The following is a 22953-nucleotide window of genomic DNA, read 5'->3' as shown; positions in this document are numbered from 1 at the left end:
TGGCTACCAACTTTCTAGGAAAATTCTACCACTGATTGCTGTTTTTTTTTAATTTTTAAAAAGATTTATTTATTTATTATGTATACAGTATTCTGCCTGCATGTGTGCCTGCACCCCAGAAAAGAGCACAAGGCACACATGTGAGCTGCCATGTGGCTGCTGGGAATTGAACCTGGGTCCTCTGGAAGAACAGTCAGTGCTCTTAACCACTGAGCAATCTCTCCAGTTCTTGTCGTTTGTCTCACAAGATAGGATTTCTTTGTATAGCCACCCTGACTGTCCTAGAACTCACTCTGTAGATCAGGCTGCCCTTGAATTCACAGAGATCCACCTGCCTCTGCCTCCCAAGTGCTGGGCTTAAAGTTGTGCGCCACCACTGCCTGGCTTGGTTACTGCTTTTCTAAAGTGAGTAGGAGGGTGCATTTCTGAGATGACGTATGCAGCTTATGCAGGCTGTCTCAGGGTTTCTATTTCTGTGATTAAACATCATGACCAAAAAGCAAGTTGGGGAAGAAAGGGTTTATTTAGCTTACACTTCCATATAGCTGTTCATCATTGAAGGAAGTCAGGACAGGAACACAAGCAGGGCAGGAGCTGCTGCAGAGGCCATGGAGGAGTGCTGCTAGCTTGCTCAGTCTGCGGTTTTTTCTTTTTCTTTCAACCTCTCTCTCTCTCTCTCTCTCTCTCTCTCTCTCTCTCTCTCTCTCTCTTTCTCTCTCTTTCTGTTTTGTTTTTGTTTTTCAAGACAGAGTTTCTCTGTAGCTTTGGAGCCTGTCCTGGAACTAGCTTTCGTAGACCAGGCTGGCCTCGCACTCACAGAGATCCGCCTGCCTCTGCCTCCCCAGTGCTGGGATTAAAGGTGTGCGCCGCCACCGCTCAGCTTTCAGCCTGCTTTCTTATAGAATTCGGGGTCACCAGCCCAGGGATGGAGCTACCCACAATGGGCTGCCACCCCCACCCCCTTCAGTTACTAATTAAGAAAATATCTTACAGCCAGATCTTCTAGAACCATCTTCTCAATGAGGTTCCCTCCTTTCAGATAACTCTAGTTTGTGTGTCAAACTAGCATAAGACTATCCAGCACCCAGAAAGAGTGTCTTGTTTTGTAGGTTTTGACAACATTATTATTATTGTCACTGATAACTCTTGGGTTTTTTTGTTTGTTTGATTGGTGTTTTCTTTGTTTTTTTTTTGTTTGGCTTTTCTTTTTTGTTTCGTTTTTTTTGTTTGTTTGTTTGTTTGTTTTTTGAGACAGGGTTTCTCTGTAGCTTTGGAGCCTGCCCTGGAACTAGCTCTGTAGACCAGGCTGGCCTCGAACTCACAGAGATCCGCCTCCCTCTGCCTCCCCAGTGCTGGGATTAAAGGCATGCGCCACCACTGCCCGGCACCACTGATAACTCACCCTCTGAAGCCTCAGCATCTTCCAATAAATGTCTCCCCTTTTAGAACTCATTTTATTTTCTAAAAAAATGCTGTATATAAGTTGTGATTTGTTGGCTTTTGCTTTTCTGTGCTGTGTTTTTGAGACAAGATGTCATGCATTCCAGACTGAACTTGAGCTCACTGTGTAGTAGAGGATGAGTTTAAGCTTCTCCTGCTTCTGTGTCCCGAGTTCTGAGATTATAGGTTGAGCCACCATGCCTGGCTATAAGTGGAATTTGTGTAGAATGTGTTCAAATGATGTAAAGAATATCACCTGTGTTTTCATCATGCCCTCCTATGCCCTGTCCCTAATGAAGATTTTTATCTTTTGTAGCAACCTGCGGCACCCTAACCTGCTGCAGCTGATGGCTGTATGTTTGTCCCAGGACCTGAAGAAAATTCGCCTGGTGTATGAGCGTATCACAGTTGGCACCCTGTTCAGTGTCCTCCATGAACGAGTAAATGGTCTTTCTATAGATTTTCCTAGCTGCCTTACTCTTCTTCCTGCCCTCTTCCCTGCCATTTATGCAGAGTTCTCATTTAGGAGATGAATCTGTAAATTATTTTCATGTATTGTATGTGGTGTAACATGTCAGATAAGACTGGTAAGCAAATGTTGAAGTATTGTGATTTAATTGAGCTTCCAGGTTCTCCCAGCCACAGTATTGGTTAGGGAGGTGCCAGGGTAGTTTTACTGGTAGAAGTGAAGGGACCTCCCCTCCCTGGCAGTTTCCCAGGTTAAGCTGGAATGCACATACCAAGTTTACAGTACTTTCTTCTAATGTGTCATTATATAAAGCAGCTCACCTGTAGGAAAGGAGCTGAGGTTTAGAGCCAGCAGCCTGGATCAGTGGAACTATAGATCAGTCACTTAACCTCACTGACATTTAGGCTCCCCATCTGCTAAACGAGAATATCAGGAAGTGTGAGAATCAAATGAAAAGACTTTGGAAATGACACCAGGAGGTCTTTTCTTTTGGTTTTGGAACTTTTTCTCTTGCTTGCAGAGATCCCAGTTCCCAGTGTTGCACATGGAAGTGATTGTGCACTTACTGCTCCAGATTGCCGATGCCTTGATCTACCTCCATTCCCGGGGCTTTGTCCATCGCTCCCTTAGCTCCTACGCTGTCCACATTGTCTCTGCAGGAGAAGCAAGACTGACCAACCTGGAATATATGATGGAAAGGTAGGTATAGCCTCCAGTATAGTTTCTTTCTGAAGAGGGACTTCCTGGGAGACCTTTGTTATAGTGCTGAAATCTAAAGTGTTCAAGTTTCCTTGGTGGGAAAATGTCTGCCAGTACAGAAAGATTTACCAAATTCGGCTATAGATAGACTGTTTAAAAGTTTGTTTTGCGTTTTGTATGTATATATTTGTGTGTGTGTGTGTGTGTGTGTGAGAGAGAGAGAGAGAGAGAGAGAGAGAGAGAGAGAGAGAGAGAGAGGGAGAGAGAGAGAGAGAGAAGCTGTTTGCAAAGGCTATAGTTAGATTGCTTAAAAATTTGTTTTGCAGCTGGACAGTGGCACACACCTTTAATCCCAGCACTTGGGAGACAGAGACAGGCGGATCTCTGTGAGTTCGAGGCCAGCCTGGTCTACAAGATCTAGTTCCAGAACAGGCTCCAAAGATAGAGAGAAACCCTGTCTCGAAAAACAAACAAAAATTGTTTTGCATTTTGTGTGTGTGTGTGTGTGTGTGTGTGTGTGCGCGCGTGTGCGCATGTGTGAGAGTGGGGGGAGGGAGGGAGAGAGATGAGGAGAGGGCAGTTCAAGTCATCAGGCTTGCTGTCAGGAACTTTTCCCACTGAGGCCTCTCACCAGTCCTCCTTTTTGTTTTCTGAGATGGGTTCTTGTGTAGCTCAGCAGTATGTAGTCCAGGCTGGACTTGAATCCACAGTTCTCTTTTATCTGCCTCTCAAGATCTGTTGCAAGTATGTGTTGCCACATCTGGCTGGAAAGTTACTTCTGCTCAGGGTAGTCTCACTTTTATAGACATGTAACATGCCTGTATTAGCCAATGTATATGCACTCTAAAATTTTCCATTTTGTAAAACAGAGTATTATATTATCTTTTGGGTTTTTGAGACAGGGTTTCTCCATGTAACTCTGGCTGTCCTAGAAATCACTCTGTGCTCTGTAGACAGCCTCAGAGATCTTGCCTCTGCCTCCCAAGTACTGGAATGAAAGGAGTGTGCCACCACACTGGGCTGAGTTGTATGTTCTTACCTTGTAATCTTCCATGTGTGTTGAAATGGGCCTTGTTGCTAGGCAGTTGTGGTGCACACCTTTCATCCTAGTACTTAGGAGACAGAGGCAGGAGGAGTTCAAGGCCAGCCTGGTCTACAGAGCAAGTTCCAGTACAGGCTCCAAAACTGCACAGAGAAACCCTATTTCAAAAAACAAATAAAGCAACAACAACAAAAATTTTCAAAAAGAAAGGGGTCTTGTTATACATTTCTCCCGTTAGTGACCAGTCACCCTTAAGGCCTCAGTTGCCCACTGCATTCTTTTCATTGCTAGCCATGGAATAAGAGAAAGCAGATAGGGTACATAGTAAGATTTGGGGCTGGCCTGAAATGGCACATTGCAGCTTTCCACTTTCCACTGGCTAGAACCAATTACCTTCTTATTGGATGGAGGCTCAGAAATTTACCTTAGCTATAGAAGAGAGGAGATAATGGGAACCAGTGAGCTTTATCTTCTGCTGAGTAACAAAGGCATACTGTGCTCTCAAGGGACCCAAATACAGTTTGAGACACTTAAAACAGCTCCCTCATTCGAACACTGATAGTTGGGCTTAGTTTCCTACAGGGCTGAGACCAGAGATTGGCTGTAATTCTCCATGCCATGTTCTAGGAGGCAGAGGGCCTCTTCTGTCCATCTTCAGTGCCACCCACAGCTCTGGGCCTTTGGCACCACTTTGTTCTGTCGAGAACACTGCTCTTAGCCACTGGACAGACCCTGCTCGCTCTTCATCTTCTTCCTTTGCCCCCTTGCCTCCCATACCTGGTGCTTTGCTTCTGAGTTGAGCGTGATTTTGCTGCTGACATTCTCCAGTAATGTACTGCTGTCACTACATGCAGAGCTTAGTGGGGACATAAATCTGTTTTATTCACTGCTGGATCCCAGATGCCGAGAACAAGTCCCTCCTCATAAGCACTCGGTGCGACTGAAGCAGGTTTTGCCTTTCTGTGCACCAGTGGTAATTGCGCTCTATTTTGAAAGGAGTCAGGGCTTGTACTTAGTCCTGAGGACCTTGGTAAGGACTCTAAATTTTACCCTAGACCTTGAGATACTGTGAGGCGTGTTTTTAGAGTATTAGAGTATCGTAGATGATTTATGGGTTAAGTATCTCTCTGGCTCTTGTATGTTAAGGCACCAAGAGCAAGAGAGAGGCGAGAGAGGGCATGACTGGAACTGTTGGAGTTTTCAGTGAAGTACCACAGAGGTCAGGCAGCAATCATCAGTTATGTCTCAGGTTTGTCCCTTCACAGTCCCAGTTCAAACCCTCCAGGGTTGACCAGCAAGGTAGCTCAGCAAGCAAAAGTGCTTGCCACTCAAGCCTGACACCCTAAACAGGAGCCCCAGAGCCATGGTGGAAGGAGAGAACTGCTGTCTGAAAGCTGACTCTCTCCCCAGCCCATCCCGAGACAGGGTTTCTCTGTGTATCCCTGGTTATTCTGGAACTCACTCTGTAAACCAGGCTGGCTCTGAGCTCAGAGATCCACTTTCCTCTGCCTCCCTAGAGCTAGGATTAAAAGTGTGCACCACCTCCACTTGGCTATGAAAATTGTCTTTTGATCCCACCTCGTGCATGAGGGCACATGCTCGAGCACACTCACACATGCACACATACACACACTCACGCATGCACGTACCAAATTGAAAAAAAAACTTTTCAGGGGCTCCTTATTGTTCAGACACTTTGTTTGAAGTCCGGAAGTCATTCTAAGTGTGCACACTTCGCGGGAAGTACTCTGATAATACTGCACTGTCCTCCTTACCCTCTTCCATCTGGTTAGTTTTATTTACCTTTTTGAGACAGCGTCTCAAGTAGACCAGGCTAGTCTCACACTTGCTATATAGCCAAGAATGGCCTTGAGCTCCTGATCCTTTTGCCTCTACCTCTCAAGTGCTGCCTATGCTGCAATTCTAGACACTTCCTGGTTATTTGAACTCACCTTCAGTCTATTCCCTTTCTGTATTGCTTATCTGCCATATCCAGTAAACTTTATGTTTTGCTTTTCTTTTTAAAATTTTTTATTATTATTTTCATTTTTCAAGACAGATTTCTTTGTATAGCCTTTGACTGTCCTGGAACTAGCTCTGTAGACCAAACTCACAGAGATCCTCAAAACTCAAAGTCACAGAGATCCACCTGCCTCTGCCTCCTGAGTACTGAGATTAAAGATGTGCACCACCACTGCCTGGCTAAAAATTATTTTAAAGTATACATACGTATGTGTCTACATGTAGGTATGTGCACATGTGTATAAGTATCAGATTCCTTTGTAGCTGTAGTTATAGATGGTTTTGAACAACCCAATATGGGTGCTAGGAACTGAACTTGGGTCCTCTGAAAGAGCAGTACATGCTTTTAACCTTTGAGCCATCTTTTTTGCTGCTAAAGTCTTGATCTGTAACTCTGATTGGCCTGGAACTCATTGTGTATGCTTGGCTGGCCTCAAATTTATGGCAGTACTTTCTTATAAAGCAAATTACAAAGACCCAAATTACCAGTTTTAACCTAAGCTTAACATTACATACTTAAACAGTTTTCAGAACTGACGAATTTGCCAGCATCCATGCACAACTAGAAAATATTCTTAGTTTACACTAAACCAGAAATGTATTACCATTGATGCAGTAATAGTGTTCATTACTAAATACTGAAAATAAGACTGAAATATTTCTGCAGAAGGTTCATCTGGCAACGTTAGCTTCACAGCAGGCTGACACTACTCACTCACAGTTCAACACAATGGGAAGCAGATCCCTGCTGGTGTCAGAAAACAATCTCGTCCTAGCACTGCTCAATAGCACTGCTCAGATTATGGTTTTGTTTTGATTATTATTTGTTTTGGTTTATTTAAAGCAAAGTACATACAGAGGTTACAACAATTTTAAAGACAAAAAAATTGTCCTATTCTGTGGTCCCAACAACAAACTCAAAATCTATGACAAATAGGGACTGCGATGAACTGTTTTATAAATACTTTAGATTAGGTACAGTTATACAGAAAGTTGAGTTCGTTTGAAATCTTCAAAAAAAAAGTTCCTGTTATTCCTCAAGTGGTGCTTGTTATGGTTTAGCATTTCTCTTAAATGCATGTGTTGAATTACTTGCTATTCAATCATAACAGGTGATTCTTACCATTTATTTATTGTCAAGGACTTTAACTGTCCGTCTTCTTCAGCTTCTACTCTTTCTTGACCATTGTCCACAATTCTCTTTGTAGTGATTTTTTTGCCATTAACTATCTTAGTAGAAGTTGATATTTATTTGAAGTTGCCCATTCCACATGTGGCAGTACTCTTACCTCTGCCCCGAGTGTTGAGATTATAGCCGTGCCCATATCTAATTTTAAAATATGTATTTGTGTATGTGTGTGCATGCACATGTGTATGTGTGTGTGTGCATGAGGAAATTAGAGATAAGCATTAGGTGTTTTCTTCAGTTGCTCTCTACCCCAGGGGTCCTCTTGTCACTGGATCCCAGCACTGAGATTGTAGAGAGGCTGGGGCTTCAGTCTTCCCCAACAGGAAATTCTCAGCACAGTGATAAAGGAAAAGTTTCTGTTATTAGCACACAACTGTATCCTGTAGCTGTTTTTTTGTTTTGTTTTGTTTTGTTTTGTTTTTTCAAGACAGGGTTTCTCTGTAGCTTTGGAGCCTATCCTGGAACTAGCTCTTGTAGACTAGGCTGGTCTTGAACTCACAGAGATTCGCCTGCCTCTGCCTCCCGAGTGCTGGGATTAAAGGCGTGCGCCACCACTGCCCAGTTTGTAGCTATTGTTTAAAGAGGCCTAACCCCATCCAAAATATTTCATGATTTATATAAGATTAGGCATTGTCATGATCTGTGACCATTATCTTTCTGTCTCCACTTCAAAGGAGATTCCCCCAGAGCTAAGCAAGTTTTACAGAAGCTGAAATTTGCAAGATTTTCAATAAGACAGTTTTATCTTTAGCAAAGAGGACTTGCTGTCTAAGCAGATATTGGTGGCAGTCACTTTCTAAGGGAGATGAGCAGATGTCTCCTGTTCTAGAAAATAAGAAGGGGCAAGTAGGTTCACAGAGCAGAAGCCGGCAGTTCAGTGTTAGCTCTGCTGTCTCAGATCAGAGGTAGTTTCTTATTCCAATGTAACCTCATAATTAATATTAAAGCTTTCTATTCTCCTTTCCTTCACTCTTCTCTTTTGGAGGTGATTAATATAATATAAGGCTCCAATTTTATCATTCTACTTCATCAGGAGCCCCAGGCATCTGGTGTCTAACTGCTGTGGTACTAAATTGAGGGGGCTTAGAAGTCAATGCTGTTTGTAACTTTATAACTTCTCTTTTTATTGATATTTAATGAGCTCTACATTTTTCTCTGCTCCCTTCCCTGTATCTCCCCTCCCTCTTCAATCCTCCCCCAAGGTCTCCATGCTCCCAATTTACTCAGGACAGCTTGTCTTTTTATACTTTCTACTTCCCATGTAGATTAGATCTATGTAAGTCTCTCTTAGTGTCCTCATTGTTGTCTAGGTTCTCTGGGATTGTGATTTGTAGGCTGGCTTTCTTTGCTTAATGTTTAAAAACCACCTATGAGTGAATACATGTGATAATTGTCTTTCTGTGTCTGGGTTACCTCACTCAAAATAATGCTTTCTAGCTTCATCCATTTTCCTGCAAAATTCAAGCTGTTCTTATTTTTTTCTGCTGTGTAGTACTCCATTGTGTAAATGTATCACCTTTTTCTTATCTATTCTTTGATCAAAGGGCATTTAGGTTGTTTTGAGGTTCTGGCTATGACAAATAAAGCTGCTATGAACATAGTTGAGCACATGTCCTTGTGGCACGATTGAGCATCCTTTGGATATGTACACAAAAGTGGTATTACTGGGTCTTGAGGAAGGTTGTTTCCTACTTTTCTGAGAAATCACCACACTGACATCCAAAGGGGCTGTACCAGCTTGCATTCCCACCAGCAATGCAGAAGTGTTGCCTTTTCCCCACTACCTCCCCAGCATAAGTGATCGTCAGTGTTTTTGATCTTGGCCATTTTTACAGGTGTAAGATAGAATCTCAGAGTTGTTTTGATTTGCACTTCTCTGATGACTAAGGATGTTGAACATTTCCTTAAGTGTCTTTCAGCCATTTTAGATTCCTCTGTTGAGAGTTCTCTGTTTAGGTCTGTACTCCATGTTTTTAATTGGATTATGTGATCTTCTGGTGTCCAATTTCTTGCGTTCTTTGTATATTTTGGAGATCAGCCCTCTGTCTTATGTGGGGTTAGTGAAGATCTTTTCCCATTCTGTAGGCTGTCATTTTGTCTTGTTGACCATGTCCTTTGCTTTACAGAAGCTTTTCAGTTTCAGGAGGTCCCATTTATCAATTGTTTCTCTCAGTGTCTGTGCTGCTGGGGTTCTATTTAGGAAGTGGTTCCCTGTGCCAGTGTCTTCAAGTGTACTTCCCATTTTCTCTTCTGTAAGGTTCAGTGTGTCTGGCTTTATGTTGAGGTCGTTGACCCATTTGGACTTGAGTTTTGTGCATGGTGATAGATAGAGGTCTATTTTCATTTTTCTGCATGTTGATATCGAGTTATGCCAGCACCACTTGTTAAATATGCTTTCTTTTTTCCTTTTGATTTTTTTTGCTTCTTTATCAAAGATCAGGTGTTTGAAGATGTGTGAATTGATATCCGGGTCTTCTATTCTGTTCCATTGGACCTCCTGTCTGTTCCTATGCCAACTTTATAATTTCTATACAGGATGTAATGAACTGGAGCAGATGTTTAGGGTGTAGGGTCCAAATTATAGACTCAAAATGATCAGGAGGAAAGACCCTGCTAAAGGCATCAGCCAAAGTTTTTGATTCCAGGAGTCTCAGAGGTGTTTTTAGTGCTTTTCTTCCTTTGACTGTTTCCTTTTAACTGTTTAACCATTGTATCTCTGACCATTCCTGATTTGTTAGCACAATAGCAGCATTCTTTGTTTAAGGATGTCCAGATCCTCCCTTCCCTGCTGTTGGTAGATTTAGGCCTTTTCTGGAGAATGGCTTCTTCAAGGAGTCCACTTAGTCCTGTATTGTTCCCACTGCTTCTCTTGTCTCTTCCCTGTCCTCCCGAGCCTGGTTAGACAGATCACTGCAATGTATTTCTAAAGCTGCTCTTCCTCTGATTCCCAGGCCCACTGCTAGGGTATGAAAATTTTTAAGCCTGCCATGGGCTTCTACCTATAGTAAAGTAGGAGATTCATTTCCTTAAGCTATCTTAAGCTCATGCATTCATATAAACCAGAACACAAAGCTCCATTCACCTAGGAGGGCAGCTCTGGTGGGCCCATGTTCTTACAATGTCCAGGACCATCGGCAGCCTAGTTGTGGCTATCAGAGTCCACAGTGATCTGGGCCTTCCAGGAAAATTTACCACAGGATTGCCCACAGGCCAATCTGGTGGGGACATTTTCTCAGTTTAGCTCTCTCTTCTCAAATGACTGTAGCTTGTGTCAAATTGACAGTAAATATCCAGGGTAGTTGTTTGCTTAGTATCTGGTGCATGCTTAGATGAATCTAGGTGAAAAGAACACTTAATAGTACAAAAATTGGGGTTAACTACGTTGACTCTATAATCCAGGGCAGCTAGGGTTTTGGACTTTTTGCTTGATAGTCTTATCAGAGACTTCAAAGGCTGACAGAAATGACACCATTGGTCAGTTAAGAGTGCCATCTGCTGTTGAGAAGACAGCATAACAATTTATTCTGATTTTGCGTTTTCTTGGAAATAGGACTCCTAAGTGAAATACAGTTTGGAGATTGTCTGTCCCAACCCTAACTCCCCCCCCCCCTTTTTTTTCAAATTATGATGCTGGGAACCAATCACAGGGCCGCATATATGCTAAGCAGGTGCTCCACACCAAGCTACAGCTTCAGCCTAGCACCTGTCCTTTTATACAGGAAAGTGAAGTCCAGAGGAGTAAAGGGATGGTGTCCCAGCTAGTAGGTTAGGGGCATAACTGAATAGAGTCAGATGATAGGAAATGTCCCTAGGCCACAGGGAGGATGAACTGGAGGTTAATGCAGGAAGATCAGCTTGGAGACCCTGGAATGGAGCTTGGAGACCCTGGGTTGGAGCTAGGGGGCCACATAGAAAGATGTGCAATGCATTGAGGAGCTGGTGTTAACAGCTGATGAGGTTAGGCTTGGAGGAGAAGGAGGAAGGAAGGGAAAGGAAAGGAAAGGAAGGAAGGAAATGAAGGAAGGACAGAAGGGTAAGAGTTAGCTAGAGTTGATGAGGGGCATAATGGGCATGGTAGAAATAATGTGAGATTTGGGCTTGCTGATCTCTGATGGAACTTCAGGAAGAAATGACAATCAGGAAGTCATCATAGCTGCAACAGTATACCTTTCTTTGTAATGTAAGTTGATGAACCATGAGTCCAGATAGCTTTCAATTCTGCATTTATTTTGGGGAACTCTATATTTGGGCTCATTAGTTTAACATCTTGTCAATAGTAACATTCTATCTCCTGGCATGAAAGGGATGCAGCAGGTTTTTTCTACTCTTAATTCCTCAGCTGAATCTTTAGAGCAGTACACCACTTGACCCTGAAAGTGGTGTCACATAGAGTTATACCCAAATGTAATGTAAAAACTGAATCCCATAAAACTTCACTGCCCTACAGTGGCAGCCAGAACAGAAGGCTCTCGCCCTCAGCACCACTCCAGCCCTTTTCCATGTTGGCATGACACACAGGGCCTCTCATACGTTAAGTGAGCACTTGAGAGAAGGAAGGCTGGGAGAGAAGAAAGTAAGAATAAAAAAGAAAGAATTTGAATTCTGGTTATGACTTGTCCCTTGCTAGGACCTAACCTGAGCCCAAGAGGCCTGCAGTCCTTTGGAGAAATGCCCAGCTTGAAGAAGGAAGCGTGGTAGTTTCCCCCAAATACACTACAGACAGTAGAATACTCATTGCCTTTTGGGGGATAGCTGAGGAAGAGCGCTTGTCTAGCATGGATGAGGGTCTGTGTTTGATCCCCAGTTCCCCTATAAAACAAAATCATAGCCAGAAAAGACCTATTGACTTTTGTGGCACTAATGTAAGTTATGTTAATTTAATACATAATTATATAGTGGATATTCCAAATTTATACATTAAATATATAAATATTTGTATATTAAATATGTCTGAATATCACAAATCACAATTTCCCAGTTTATCATTTAGTGATACAAATAAAAACTAAGATCATATTTTCTAATTCATGATTTCCTGGCTTCACTGCTCTCTGTCAATGGCCGTGCTGGATGGACAGGGAACTGTGGGGGTGGGTGAAATGACAAAAAAAATACAGTGTATAAAGGTTCTCAAGGAATTAATTAAAATATCATTTAAAAAATCTCACTGGTTCAAACATATGAGCCTGTGGGGCGACTCTCATGCACACCACCACATGGAGATATAGGCATGTGTCATTCATCTCCCTGGCCTTTGCCCTTCTAGTAACAGCTCAAAAATTGTTTTTATTTTATGTGTATGAGCATTTTGCCCACATGTATGTATATATGTGTATCATGTGCATGCCTGGTGTCCACAGAGACCAGAAGACAGAGTTGGACTCCTGGAACTAGCGTTATGGGCAGTTGTAACCTACATGTGCTGGGAACTTAACTCAGGTCCTTTGCTGTACCTCCGAGGTGCTTAGATTACAGGTGTACTAGTACTGGAGCGTGAGCCCGGGGTTTCTTACACGCTGTGCAGGCTCTCTACCAACTGATCTCCAGCCCCAGCCCCAGGATAACTATCAGTGAGCAGTCATCAGACCTTTACCAAATGCCTGCCATTATGGCCTTATTATGTCCTACTTGATGGAATGAGTACTTTATGCCTACAGAGTGTAGCCACATCCATAATTTCATTTGAATACCAAGACAGCTATGGGTAGTCAGTACTGACTTCACTTCACCCTGAGGCCTCTTGTTGGCCTGGGAGACATTTATGATAGTCTGACTTGGCGCTTAAGATGTTTGGTTGGAAAGATAATTGTTTACACAAATCAGTGAACTTTGATGAACTGAAAGGGCTCATTCCCCAGAGGACTTGAGTTCTAAAAAGAAGTCATAGCCCAGGTGTCATGGTGCACCCCTTTAATTCCAGCACTCAGGAGGCGGAGGCAGGTGGCTCTCTGTGAGTTCTATGCTAGTCTGGGCCTTATCAGATAAAGGCTTTGCCATTAAGCCTGACAACTTGAGGTCATCCCCTGCATGTCACGAATAAATTGGTGCAAGTGTGTAGGTTGAAGCGGGTTCGTGAAATGAAGACTCAGAGACACGTTGAGAATGAACTTGGCCTTAGCAGCTGCAGGGGTTCCAGCCTTGGTGAAATGAAGCACTTTCCATTATCCCATCGCTTTTTATTTTTCTCTATATTTACACTTTAGCCAGTAGATTTCCATATCTCAAAAAAACCTGAATGAAGCTTCCAAAAATACAGTGCCAAGTGCAAAAACCTGATTCAGGAGGAACCACGGTTTTCCAGAGGGGAAAAAAGATGTGGCTACTCTCAGAGAGCTGAATGCAAAATATAATAACAATAAACTTAAGAAAAGTTGTTCTGCAGCTAATAAAACAGTACTACTTTTAAAGTAGATAATCAGGGAAGGGCTCCCTAAGGAAGCAACTTACTTACTTTTTCTTTCTTTCTTTTCTTTTTTTTTCTTTTTCTTTTTCGGTTTTTCATGGCAGGGTTTCTCTGTGTAAAAGCCCTAGTTGTCCTGGAACTAGTTCTTGTAGACCAGGCTGGCCTCAAACTCACAGAGATCTGCCTGCCTCTACCTCCGGAGTGCTGGGATTAAAGGCGTGCGCCACCACTGCCCAGCAGAGGCAACTTTCAAATTAATGTCTTGGCCACAAGAAACAGCCAGTCACTGAATATGTCAGGCAGAAGGAACTGCTCATGTGGAGTGGAAGTGGGAGTGTCTTCCTAGTGCAAGTGGACGATGGCCCCTGTGGTTTGAGTGGAGTGGGGAGTGGCCACATAAACTAGGGAAGGTAGGGCCAGTCAAGCAGGAATGATAAGGAATTGTATGCATTGGGAGAGCTCTGAGGCAGTGTATGGTAACTCAGTGTCTAGTTGAATTTGCGGAAGCGCCAGGAGATTGTTACCTCATAGGAAAATATTTATGTGTGCTATGTGGCCATCACAATGACTCGGCCTTGTGTTTCTTTCCATAGCCAGGACAGCGGCACACACAGGGACATGACACGAGTGCCCCTCCCCACCCAGCTCTACAACTGGGCTGCTCCAGAAGTGATCCTACAGAAGGCAGCCACTGTGAAGTCAGACATCTACAGCTTTTCCATGATCATACAAGAAATTTTAACAGGTGATCAAATGCATATATTCAAAGTTGATCTAAGTCCTTATTTTTAGGTTAGAGATTTCCCCCAAGGAGTTACTTAGTTTTATGAAAATTCATAACTTAAAGAAAAAAATCCTGATCTTTGTTTGTTTGTCTGCTTTTCTGAGATAGGGTCTCTAACATATAGCCCTGACTGTCCTGGAACTATCTATGTAGACCAGGCTGGCTTCAAACTTAGACAGTTTGCCTCTGCCTACTGAGCTCTGGGAATAAAAGCATGCAGCACCACACCTGGCTTCAAGGATCTTCTTTGTGCTTATTAGACACAAGATAGTTTCCAAGAAATCTTCCTTTAACTATTTATAACTCAGAAAAGCCCATAGATCAGCCTGCTGTTGATAAAGCACTTAAGCAAAATATAGAAAATGGTAGATGCATACTTGATGTCACTTGAAAAAAATGAAAGCCCCTTGAAACCTACATGACTTTGAGTAAAGTACTCACATAACTGAAGACAAAAGGACTCCTGAGAGAGAGAGAGAGAGACAGACACATCCATATGCACACACACACATGTAAAACCACATTCAAGGGAGTAGGCAGAGTCAGCTGTCTTTTTGATGTTTGGAATCCTAGAGGCAAAACTGCACTCTTCAGGAGATGAATTCATGATCTACTCAGCCTCATGCCCAAGCGTTAGCTTGTTTCCAAGTCTACTAGAGACACCCATGTATGCAGGAAGCTGACACTAACTATTTTCTGTGTCCGAGGGATTTCCCTGGCATATAGGTTAAATGACTCCTGTCCATAATTGGGCCAGGTGGTTTCTCTGGGAGAAGAAAGTAATGTTTAAAGGGACCAACTGACGTGACTAAGTTCTTAACCACTTCTGGTTTATTTTTTCTTTCTTTTATTTCTCTGTGTTACTCTGTATTTTTAAATGTTTTATTATATATTAATTATATATGACAATTGTTTTTATACATATATAAAATGTATTTTGATCATATTCACCCTCCTTGCTCTTTCTATTTTTAATTTCATTTTATGTGTATGTATATTTTCTCTACATGCATGTCTGTGCATGTCTGTGTACCTAGTGCCTGCAGTACCCAGAAGAGAGCATTGGATCCCTGGAAGTAAGGTTACTGGTGATTGTAAGCAGCCACGTGGGTGATGGGACTTGAACCTGGATCCTTTGGAAGAGCAGCCAGTGCTCTTAACTGCTGAGTCATCTCTCCAGCCCCTACATTACCCACTTTTGCCCCCCCTCACTCATTCCCAACTAGTCCCTTTCTACTTTCATGTCTGTTTGTCTTTTTTTTCCATGACCCCGTGAGTTCCATTAGGGTTGTTTACAGGAACATGGGCAAGAGGTTATTACAGAGACGTAGGCAACTTACTTGTGAATCTTAATCTTATTCCTATCTATTACATTTTACTTATAGACAACATACCCTGGAATGGCTTGGATGGCTCAGTTATTAAAGAAACCATAGCCTTGGGAAGTTATTTAGAAGCTGATGTCAGGCTTCCGGAACCTTACTATGATATTGTTAAGTCAGGTATCCACGCCAAGCAGAAAAATCGAACAATGAACCTACAAGATATCCGGTATATTATGAAGAATGACTTAAAGGCAAGCCCTGAAATTGGGAGAAGTTTGTTTCTGCTACCTACTTCATTGGGTTAGAGACCAGGAAGCTAGAGGCCCAAGTTTTAGAAATGTTTGGAATTGAGGACAGTGGTGCATGCCTGTAGATTCATGTCATGCGAGGACATGGGTTGGGGATGGGATAGAAAGTTCAAAGCTAGTGTAGAGGTACATACTGTGACTAGTTCTCAAAAAGTCCTCAAAGTTTTGGAAAGCCTTGTTTTATTATACTGTGTTGCTGAGGAAAGCCTCTCTGTTTAACTTAGAGAATGCATCAGAGAATTTAGGCGAGATCTGGAGAAGTTGTAGGGTATAATAAAAATAAAGTGAATGGCAGAATTGTACTAATAATAAACTAGCTAATTAGCCTTGATGACCAGTCTAACAAGAGAAAGAAGGAGATATTTGAGATATACATGTTTCTAAAAACACAGATAGCATTTGGATGAATTCAAATGTGTCATTGACAATGTTTTTGTTGTAGGAGTTTCTTGGAGCTCAGAAAACTCAGCCAGCTGAGAGCCCCAGAACGCAGAGCTATGAAGCCCATCCTGATGTTAACCCCTGTCTAGGACTAACTTCAGAATATCAAAAAGACATTCCAGACTTAGACATCAAAGAGCTAAAGGAAATGGGTATGACTTGAACACACAAAGCATTACTTTGATAACCGAGGGATGTTTTAGGTGTTTATGTTTTAGAATTGTGTGTATGTGTGCTGGTACACATGTGCTGTGATGCATGTGTGGAGTTAGAAGACAACTTTTCGGGGCTGGAGAGATGGCTAAGTGGTTAAGAGCATTGACTGTTCTTCCAGAGGTCCTGAGTTCAAGTCCCAACAACCACCTGTAATAAGATCTGGTGCCAACTTCTGTCTGCAGGGACACCTGCAGACAGACCATTGTTTACATAATAAATAAAAACAAACAAAAAACAAAAAAAGGTAACTCACAAATGGTGGATACCCACTCTGAGATATACCCACATTTCATCCAACAGAGGGTGGATACCCACTCTGAGATAGACCACATTTTATTAAAAAAAAAAAAAAAGACAACTTGTGTCAGGTCTCTCGGGTCCTGGGAATCAAACTTGCCACTGAGATCTCTCATTGACTCTTTTTTTTTTTTTAAAAAAAGAGAGATTTATTTTTATTTTATGAGTATTTTGGCTGCATGTATGCCTGAGTACCAGCATTCATGCCTGATGTCCGGGGAATCCAGAAGAGCTATATATTTGGTTGTGATCCACTATATAGGTGCTGGGAATTGAACCCAGGTCCTCTAGAAGAGCAACCAGTGCTCTTAACTGATGAATCACTTCTCCAGCCCTGTTTTTGGTTTTATTAAAGTTAGAGTCTCATAGCCTAGGCCGGTCTTGAATGCTCAATCCTTCTGTCTTAAGTCTTCCAAATGCTGGAATTATAGGCAAATGCCACTATACTGGGTATCAGTTTACTGTTTGTGAATCACATGGACACTAACTGTCTCTTTTAAATTGTATATATAACCTGTGCTGAAAAAAGATAGGTACTTTAGGAAAAAGCTAAGATCCTTAAAATTATTAAATTAAATCTTATAGGCTATATAAACACAAGGCTTATATGCAGAACTTAATAGTAACTGAATTTATAGTATGACCAGTCATAGGAATTTATGTAATTGCTTAGAAAAGAAAAATTTTAAAAAGATTGTTTTATATTTTATGTATATGAGTGCTCTGTCTACATGGACGTCTGCAGGCCAGAAGAGGGCATGAGATCTTATTACGGATGGTTGTGAGTTATGGTGTGGGTGCTAGGATTGAGCTCAGGACTTCTGGAAAAGCAGCCAGTGCTGTTGACCTCTGTGCCCTCTCTTCAGCACCATAAAAATAATTTTAAAAATGTAAAAGTCCTATGTGCTGACCAGCTTGGCACAGTGATATGGATTTATAATCCCACGATTTGGGAATGTGAGATAGGAGTATCACTTGAATTCTGCAGTTTGGGGTCAGTCTGAGCAACAGGACCTTATTTTTTAAAGTGCTCAGTCATGACACTCACTTGATGGCTCCTGTTCCAGCTGAGGAGACTGAAGATGCTTGGGATTGCAGAGCTTGTTTCCGAGTTGGAACTTTTTTTTTTTTTTTGGTTTTTCAAAACAGGGTTTCTCTGTAGTTTTGGAGCCTGACCTGGAACTAGCTCTTGTAGACCAGGCTGGCCTCGAACTCACAAAGATCTGCCTGCCTCTGCCTCCCAAGTGCTGGGATTAAAGGCGTGTGCCACCACTGGCAGGCAGGCCTTTTAATTATAGCCTAATCACTGTTTACTTGGACTCTCCTCTGACGGGTGGAAGCTTCCAGAATGTCCCCTTCCAAATTTTCATTATTTGTGTCCTTCATCCCATTTCCTGAAAGTTGTACCCTTATCAACTTAAGTTATGAGTGTGTCATCCCTCAAGTTATTCTTGTAGCCATTTATTTTTCCTGTGATACAGTAGCTTCTTAGGCAATAGTCTCCACCACTTTTACCCCACACTTACCAAAAGCATCACCTCAGCTGTTTTAATCACACATTTAATGCACAAAGGAAGTCGTGGGTGTAGTCCTTGGGTTCCAGGAACCTTGAATTTGAATGTTCTGTCAGTCAAACACATTTAAAATAGTATAAATGAAGCCTAGAACATTCTTAGAAATTAGACCTCCATAGCCCCAAATGTCTATCTTATTCGATGTCAAAATGGGAATTTTTACTTAGATTAGAAATATCCTTTCATCCTCTGCTGGCTGGGTGTGATGATACACACCCTCAATCTCAGCATTTGTGAGTCTAGAGGCAGCCCTCAATCCCAGCATTTGGGAGTCTGAAGGAAGCCCTTAATCCCAGCACTTGGTAGTCTGGAGGCAGAGGCAAGCAGATCTCTGGGTTCAAGGCCAGACTGGTCTACATAGTGAGATTGTGAGTTCCAATACAACCAGGGCTAGGCAAAGAGATCCTGTCTCAAACAACAGCAACAAAAAATAGCTTTTCATCCTCTGTTGTACCTATTGGTCTTCTGGTAGGATCTTACTCCTGGTAAGGGAGTTGGAAAAATAAAAGATGGTTTTTATGCCTTTTAAAAAGTTATTATTTTGTTATTTGAGACAGGCTCTCACTCTATGATTCAGACTGGCATCTAACTTGAGATCCTTCTGCCTCAGCCTGCCAAATGCTGTGATTAAAGGTGTGTGTGCCACCTGACCCAACTCATGGTGTATATCTTGAACAATAGCCAAGGCTGCTTACCTTCTTTGATTAGTTTAATCATCTGGGTATTGCTATTCTTTCCAACAGGTAGTCAGCCCCATTCACCAGCAGATCACTGTGTTCCCACTGGTAAAACAGTACTGACTCCTCCGGTCCTGGATTCAAGTCTGTCAGTCCAGGAACCTGAGAATCCAAATGTTCCTTCTCCTCCTGCTTCGTGTTTGACAGAAGAGGTCAGGAGCCCCACTGCAAGTCAGACCAGCCTCTGTAGCTTTGAAATCAACGAAATCTACTCAGGCTGCTTCAACTTGGGAACTATCAAAGAGGAAGAGTACCCAGGGACTGCTTTATCACCCGAGGGGGATAAGCCAGACCAGGTAGATGAACTTCCATCTCTGGAAGAAGAGCTGGATAAGATGGAGAGAGAATTGCATTGTTTTTGTGAGGAGGACAAGAGCTTTTCAGAAGTTGACACAGACCTTTCCTTTGGGGATGGCGACTGGCAAAGTGACTCCCTCAGTTCACTCAGCCTGACCGAACCAACTAGAGAAGACAAGAGCAAAACGAGCAGTTGGTCAAAGACTGATGAGTTTGTCAGTAAGTGTGTACTGAATCTAAAGATTTCACAAGTAATGATGCAGCAGAATGCTGAGTGGCTGAGGAAGCTTGAGCAGGAAATAGATGAACTTGAGTTGGCACAGAAGGAGCTGGACAATCAATGCAGGAGTTTGTGGGATGCTTCATTAAGATTTGCAAATGCCAAGTTTCTGTTAGCTGTGGGTCCTCCATCTTTGACTTATCCTCCTCCTGTTACGCAGTTATCAGAGCTCAGGCAGTCAGAAAATGGTGGTTATTGGTTGGCCCTAGTAAAGTCTCCAGGAGCGGAGAGAGACTTCCAAGAAGGACATTTTGGCAAAAAGCCTGAGAAACTAAGCTGTGACTGGAAGCCTTTCACACAAGTTTCTGAAGAAAGCAGAGAAGACCAGTCAGAGACAAACAATCAGGTACATTAAGTGGGTGGAAGGAACTACCTTTGCAGGATCCTTGAACCAATATTTCCTGTGACCTGTATGCAGTACCTATAAATAAATGTAGATAGCTCGTTAGCAAGGTCCTTTTGGTTTAGGAAATAAGGCTTCTATGATGGAATTCTGTGGTACATATTCTCTCTAACCCCTATTCCAAACCAAGCACAAAGCCTTTGTCCTTCTCCATAGTTTCAAATATATTAGGTTCAACTATGAGAAATTTGTTTTATAGATCAGTTAAGTACTAACAATTGATGCAATTCAACATGTATAAAATATTTTTGATATTTTAGGGGCTGGAGACATGGCTCAGTACTTAAATAGTACTTGCTGCTTTTGCAAAGGACCTGGGTTCATTTGTCAGCACTGATATGAGTCATCTTACAACCACTCATAACTTTAGTTCCAGGGGGTCCAGGGCCTTCCTCCGTACATACATGCACTCAAGCCCACACGCTTTAAAAAATTCTCTACTCTAAATTTCCCGTTAAGTTATTTAAAAATTATTTATATGGGACTGGAAAGATGTAACTGGAGGTTTCTCATCCCACCTGGTCCTGCAGCTGCTTTTAAAATACACACTGTGAGTCTTTTTTTAAATTTATAAAAGTTTATTAATTTATAAAAGTTTCCATTTCTGCCCCTCCTCCCAACACCCTCCCACTCCCCCCACTCCCTCTCCTCCTCCCTCTCTGTTTGGCCTATTACATACTGTTTGGCCTATTAACTCAGACTTATTAACTAGCTCTTACAACCTAAATTAACCAATTTCTCTTAGTTTATATTGTACCATGAGGCTCAAGACTTGTTACCTCACATCTTGCTTCTTTGGTGACTGCTTGCATCTCCTTCCACTTTGCCTTCTTTCTCTCTGCTTGGACTTCCCAACAAGCTATATTCTTCTCTGCTATAAGCCAAAGAAGCTTCTTTATTAACCAGTGGTAATAAAACATATTCACAGCCTACAGCAGGGTATCCCACAACATGGCTCAGCAGTAAAATGCCTGCCAGACAAGCATGAGAACTTGAGTTTGATCTCCAGCACTCATTAAAAAAAAATCAGTTATGTCAGTTTTTACCTAGTGCTGGGGCGGTGGAGACAGGAGGATCCCTGGAGTTTGATGGCCAACTAGTCTAGCTGAACAGGTGAGTTATAAGTTCAAGTGAGATGTCTTGTCTCAAAAAAGGTGGAGGGGCCTTACAAGAGATGGCTCAGGCATTAAGAGCACTGGCTGCTCTTCCAGAGGATCCAAGTTCAGTTCCTAGAATCTACATGGCATCTCACAACTGCCTGTAACTCCAGTTCTAGGGTCTTAGACCCCCCTGTTTTGACCTCTCTGGACACCAGGCATACGCATGATACACATGATACGCAGACAGACAGATATGCAGTCAGAACAGCCATATACATCAAATAAATAAATACATAAATAAGCAAATAATTAAAAAAGAAGTGAAAATTAAAGATATGCCCATTGACTGATGTAGGCGCACAAACACACACACACAGAAAGAGAGAGGGGGTGTAAATAAAACAAATATTTATAAAGTCAGAGGCTATATTAGAACCTGGCATATAATAGTGAATAAACCTGAGACTATGCCCATACTTACACACCAGTGTGTTTTAACTTCAACACAAAAGATGTGAGAACTCTGCTTTTCAAAGGAGACAGTTAAGTAAAAATAAACAAGATATCCCAGGAGCTGAAGGTGTCATTGCAGCCTGGTTCTTCTGTGGCTCTTTACATAGTTGAGGTACCTAGTCTGGTGCCTAATAATAACATCGAAGACACTTATCTGATCACTGAAGAATGCGAGAACAAATACAGAGCTTTGAACAAACTCACAGAGTTGAGTGGAGTACCTTTTGAGCCACACTTTAGATCTGGAAGCCCCCACGGCATGGAGCAACCCCTCCTTTTACAGTATGTGAAGTGCAAGCCCAATGACTGGAGTTTCCTGAGGCCTGGTGCTGTAACTAAAATGGGAGAGGGTAGTTGATGTCTGTTCCACTGGGAGAAAGAGTTTAATTCTGAAATGTCATAATTACTTGCTTTTATTGAGTTTTTTTTGTTAAAATTCTCTATTGACAATATAATCTTTTATTCTTAGTTGGGGCAAATAGCTCTATCCCTTGCCCATTAGCTTGCTGTACTTTTAACTAAGATCCAACCTGCTTGGTGCTCTCCTCCCTTCCCCTACCCCTCTCCAACTCTGGCTTTTTTTCATTTTGTCTTTTTGAGACTATTACATATAGCTCAGACTTGCCTTAAATTCTCTTATATCCCAGGTTGTCCTCAAACTCCAAATCCTCCTGTCGTAGCCTCCCAAGAGCTGACATAAGTATGTGCCAGTATTCATACTAGACAGGTTCTTGAGTATATAGCCCTGGTGGCCAGGAAGTCACTGTGTAAGTCAGATGTACTTCATGTTTAATGATTTCTCTCATTTCTGTGCATTTGATGCCATCCCTAAGGTCTTCATTTGTTGCTGTAAGCTAGGAGAGAGTGAGAACGTAAGCTTATTAAAATGAAGTAAAGGAAAAGCAAATGTTTCTCTTTTCAATCAAGGTCATAGCGTTTATTATTTTTTACTTCCACTATTTCCAAAATGTTATAACTTCATTCTATTTTGTTTTCACAGCACCCTACTGGTAGGCACTACCTTCTTTTTATGGATGATGAAACTGAACTAGAGACTTTTATATTATTTCCATCAAGAATTAGACTGGAATCCAGGGTTTAGTGGGCTTGCCATGAAAATCTCTGCCTTTCTGTTGCTGCATGGGAGAAATGCTTAGCAAAGTTTTTAAGTTTCTGATTTCTTTTTTATTTTAACTTTCTTTGTTTTTTTGAGACAGCATTTCTCTGTGTAGTCTTGGCTGTCCTGGAACTCGCTCTGTAGACCAGACTGACCTTAAACTCACAGAGATCATCCTGCCTCTGCCTCCTGACTGCTGGTATGAAAGGCAGGCACCACCACTGCCTGACTCTTACTTATCTTTTAAAGTCAAGGTTTCATTGTGTCTCTTAGGTCGGCCCTGAACTCACTATGTTA

The 22953-nt window shown here is 42.1% G+C and overlaps 1 protein-coding gene across 8 annotated transcripts in view; it reads left to right on the top strand.

Moving 5' to 3' along the window:
- Tex14 (testis expressed 14, intercellular bridge forming factor) overlaps positions 1–22953 on the top strand; it is a 156025-nt gene that overhangs the window by 88552 nt on the left and 44520 nt on the right. For all 8 annotated transcript variants that reach the window (XM_087910138.1, XM_087910134.1, XM_087910133.1 and 5 more), the window contains 6 exons: positions 1757–1880; positions 2430–2608; positions 13858–14009; positions 15434–15624; positions 16124–16274; positions 18953–19869. In XM_087910138.1, the coding sequence (XP_087766264.1) occupies positions 1757–1880; positions 2430–2608; positions 13858–14009; positions 15434–15624; positions 16124–16274; positions 18953–19869 (1714 nt within the window). The remainder of the gene's footprint in view (positions 1–1756; positions 1881–2429; positions 2609–13857; positions 14010–15433; positions 15625–16123; positions 16275–18952; positions 19870–22953) is intronic.

The sequence above is a fragment of the Myodes glareolus genome, chromosome 9 (genome assembly GCF_982192425.1).
Source record: "Myodes glareolus chromosome 9, mMyoGla1.1, whole genome shotgun sequence".
Classification (NCBI taxonomy): Eukaryota; Metazoa; Chordata; class Mammalia; order Rodentia; family Cricetidae; genus Myodes; species Myodes glareolus.
Note: the sequence above shows the minus strand (reverse complement) of the source record. Positions and strands in the feature narration are given on the sequence as shown.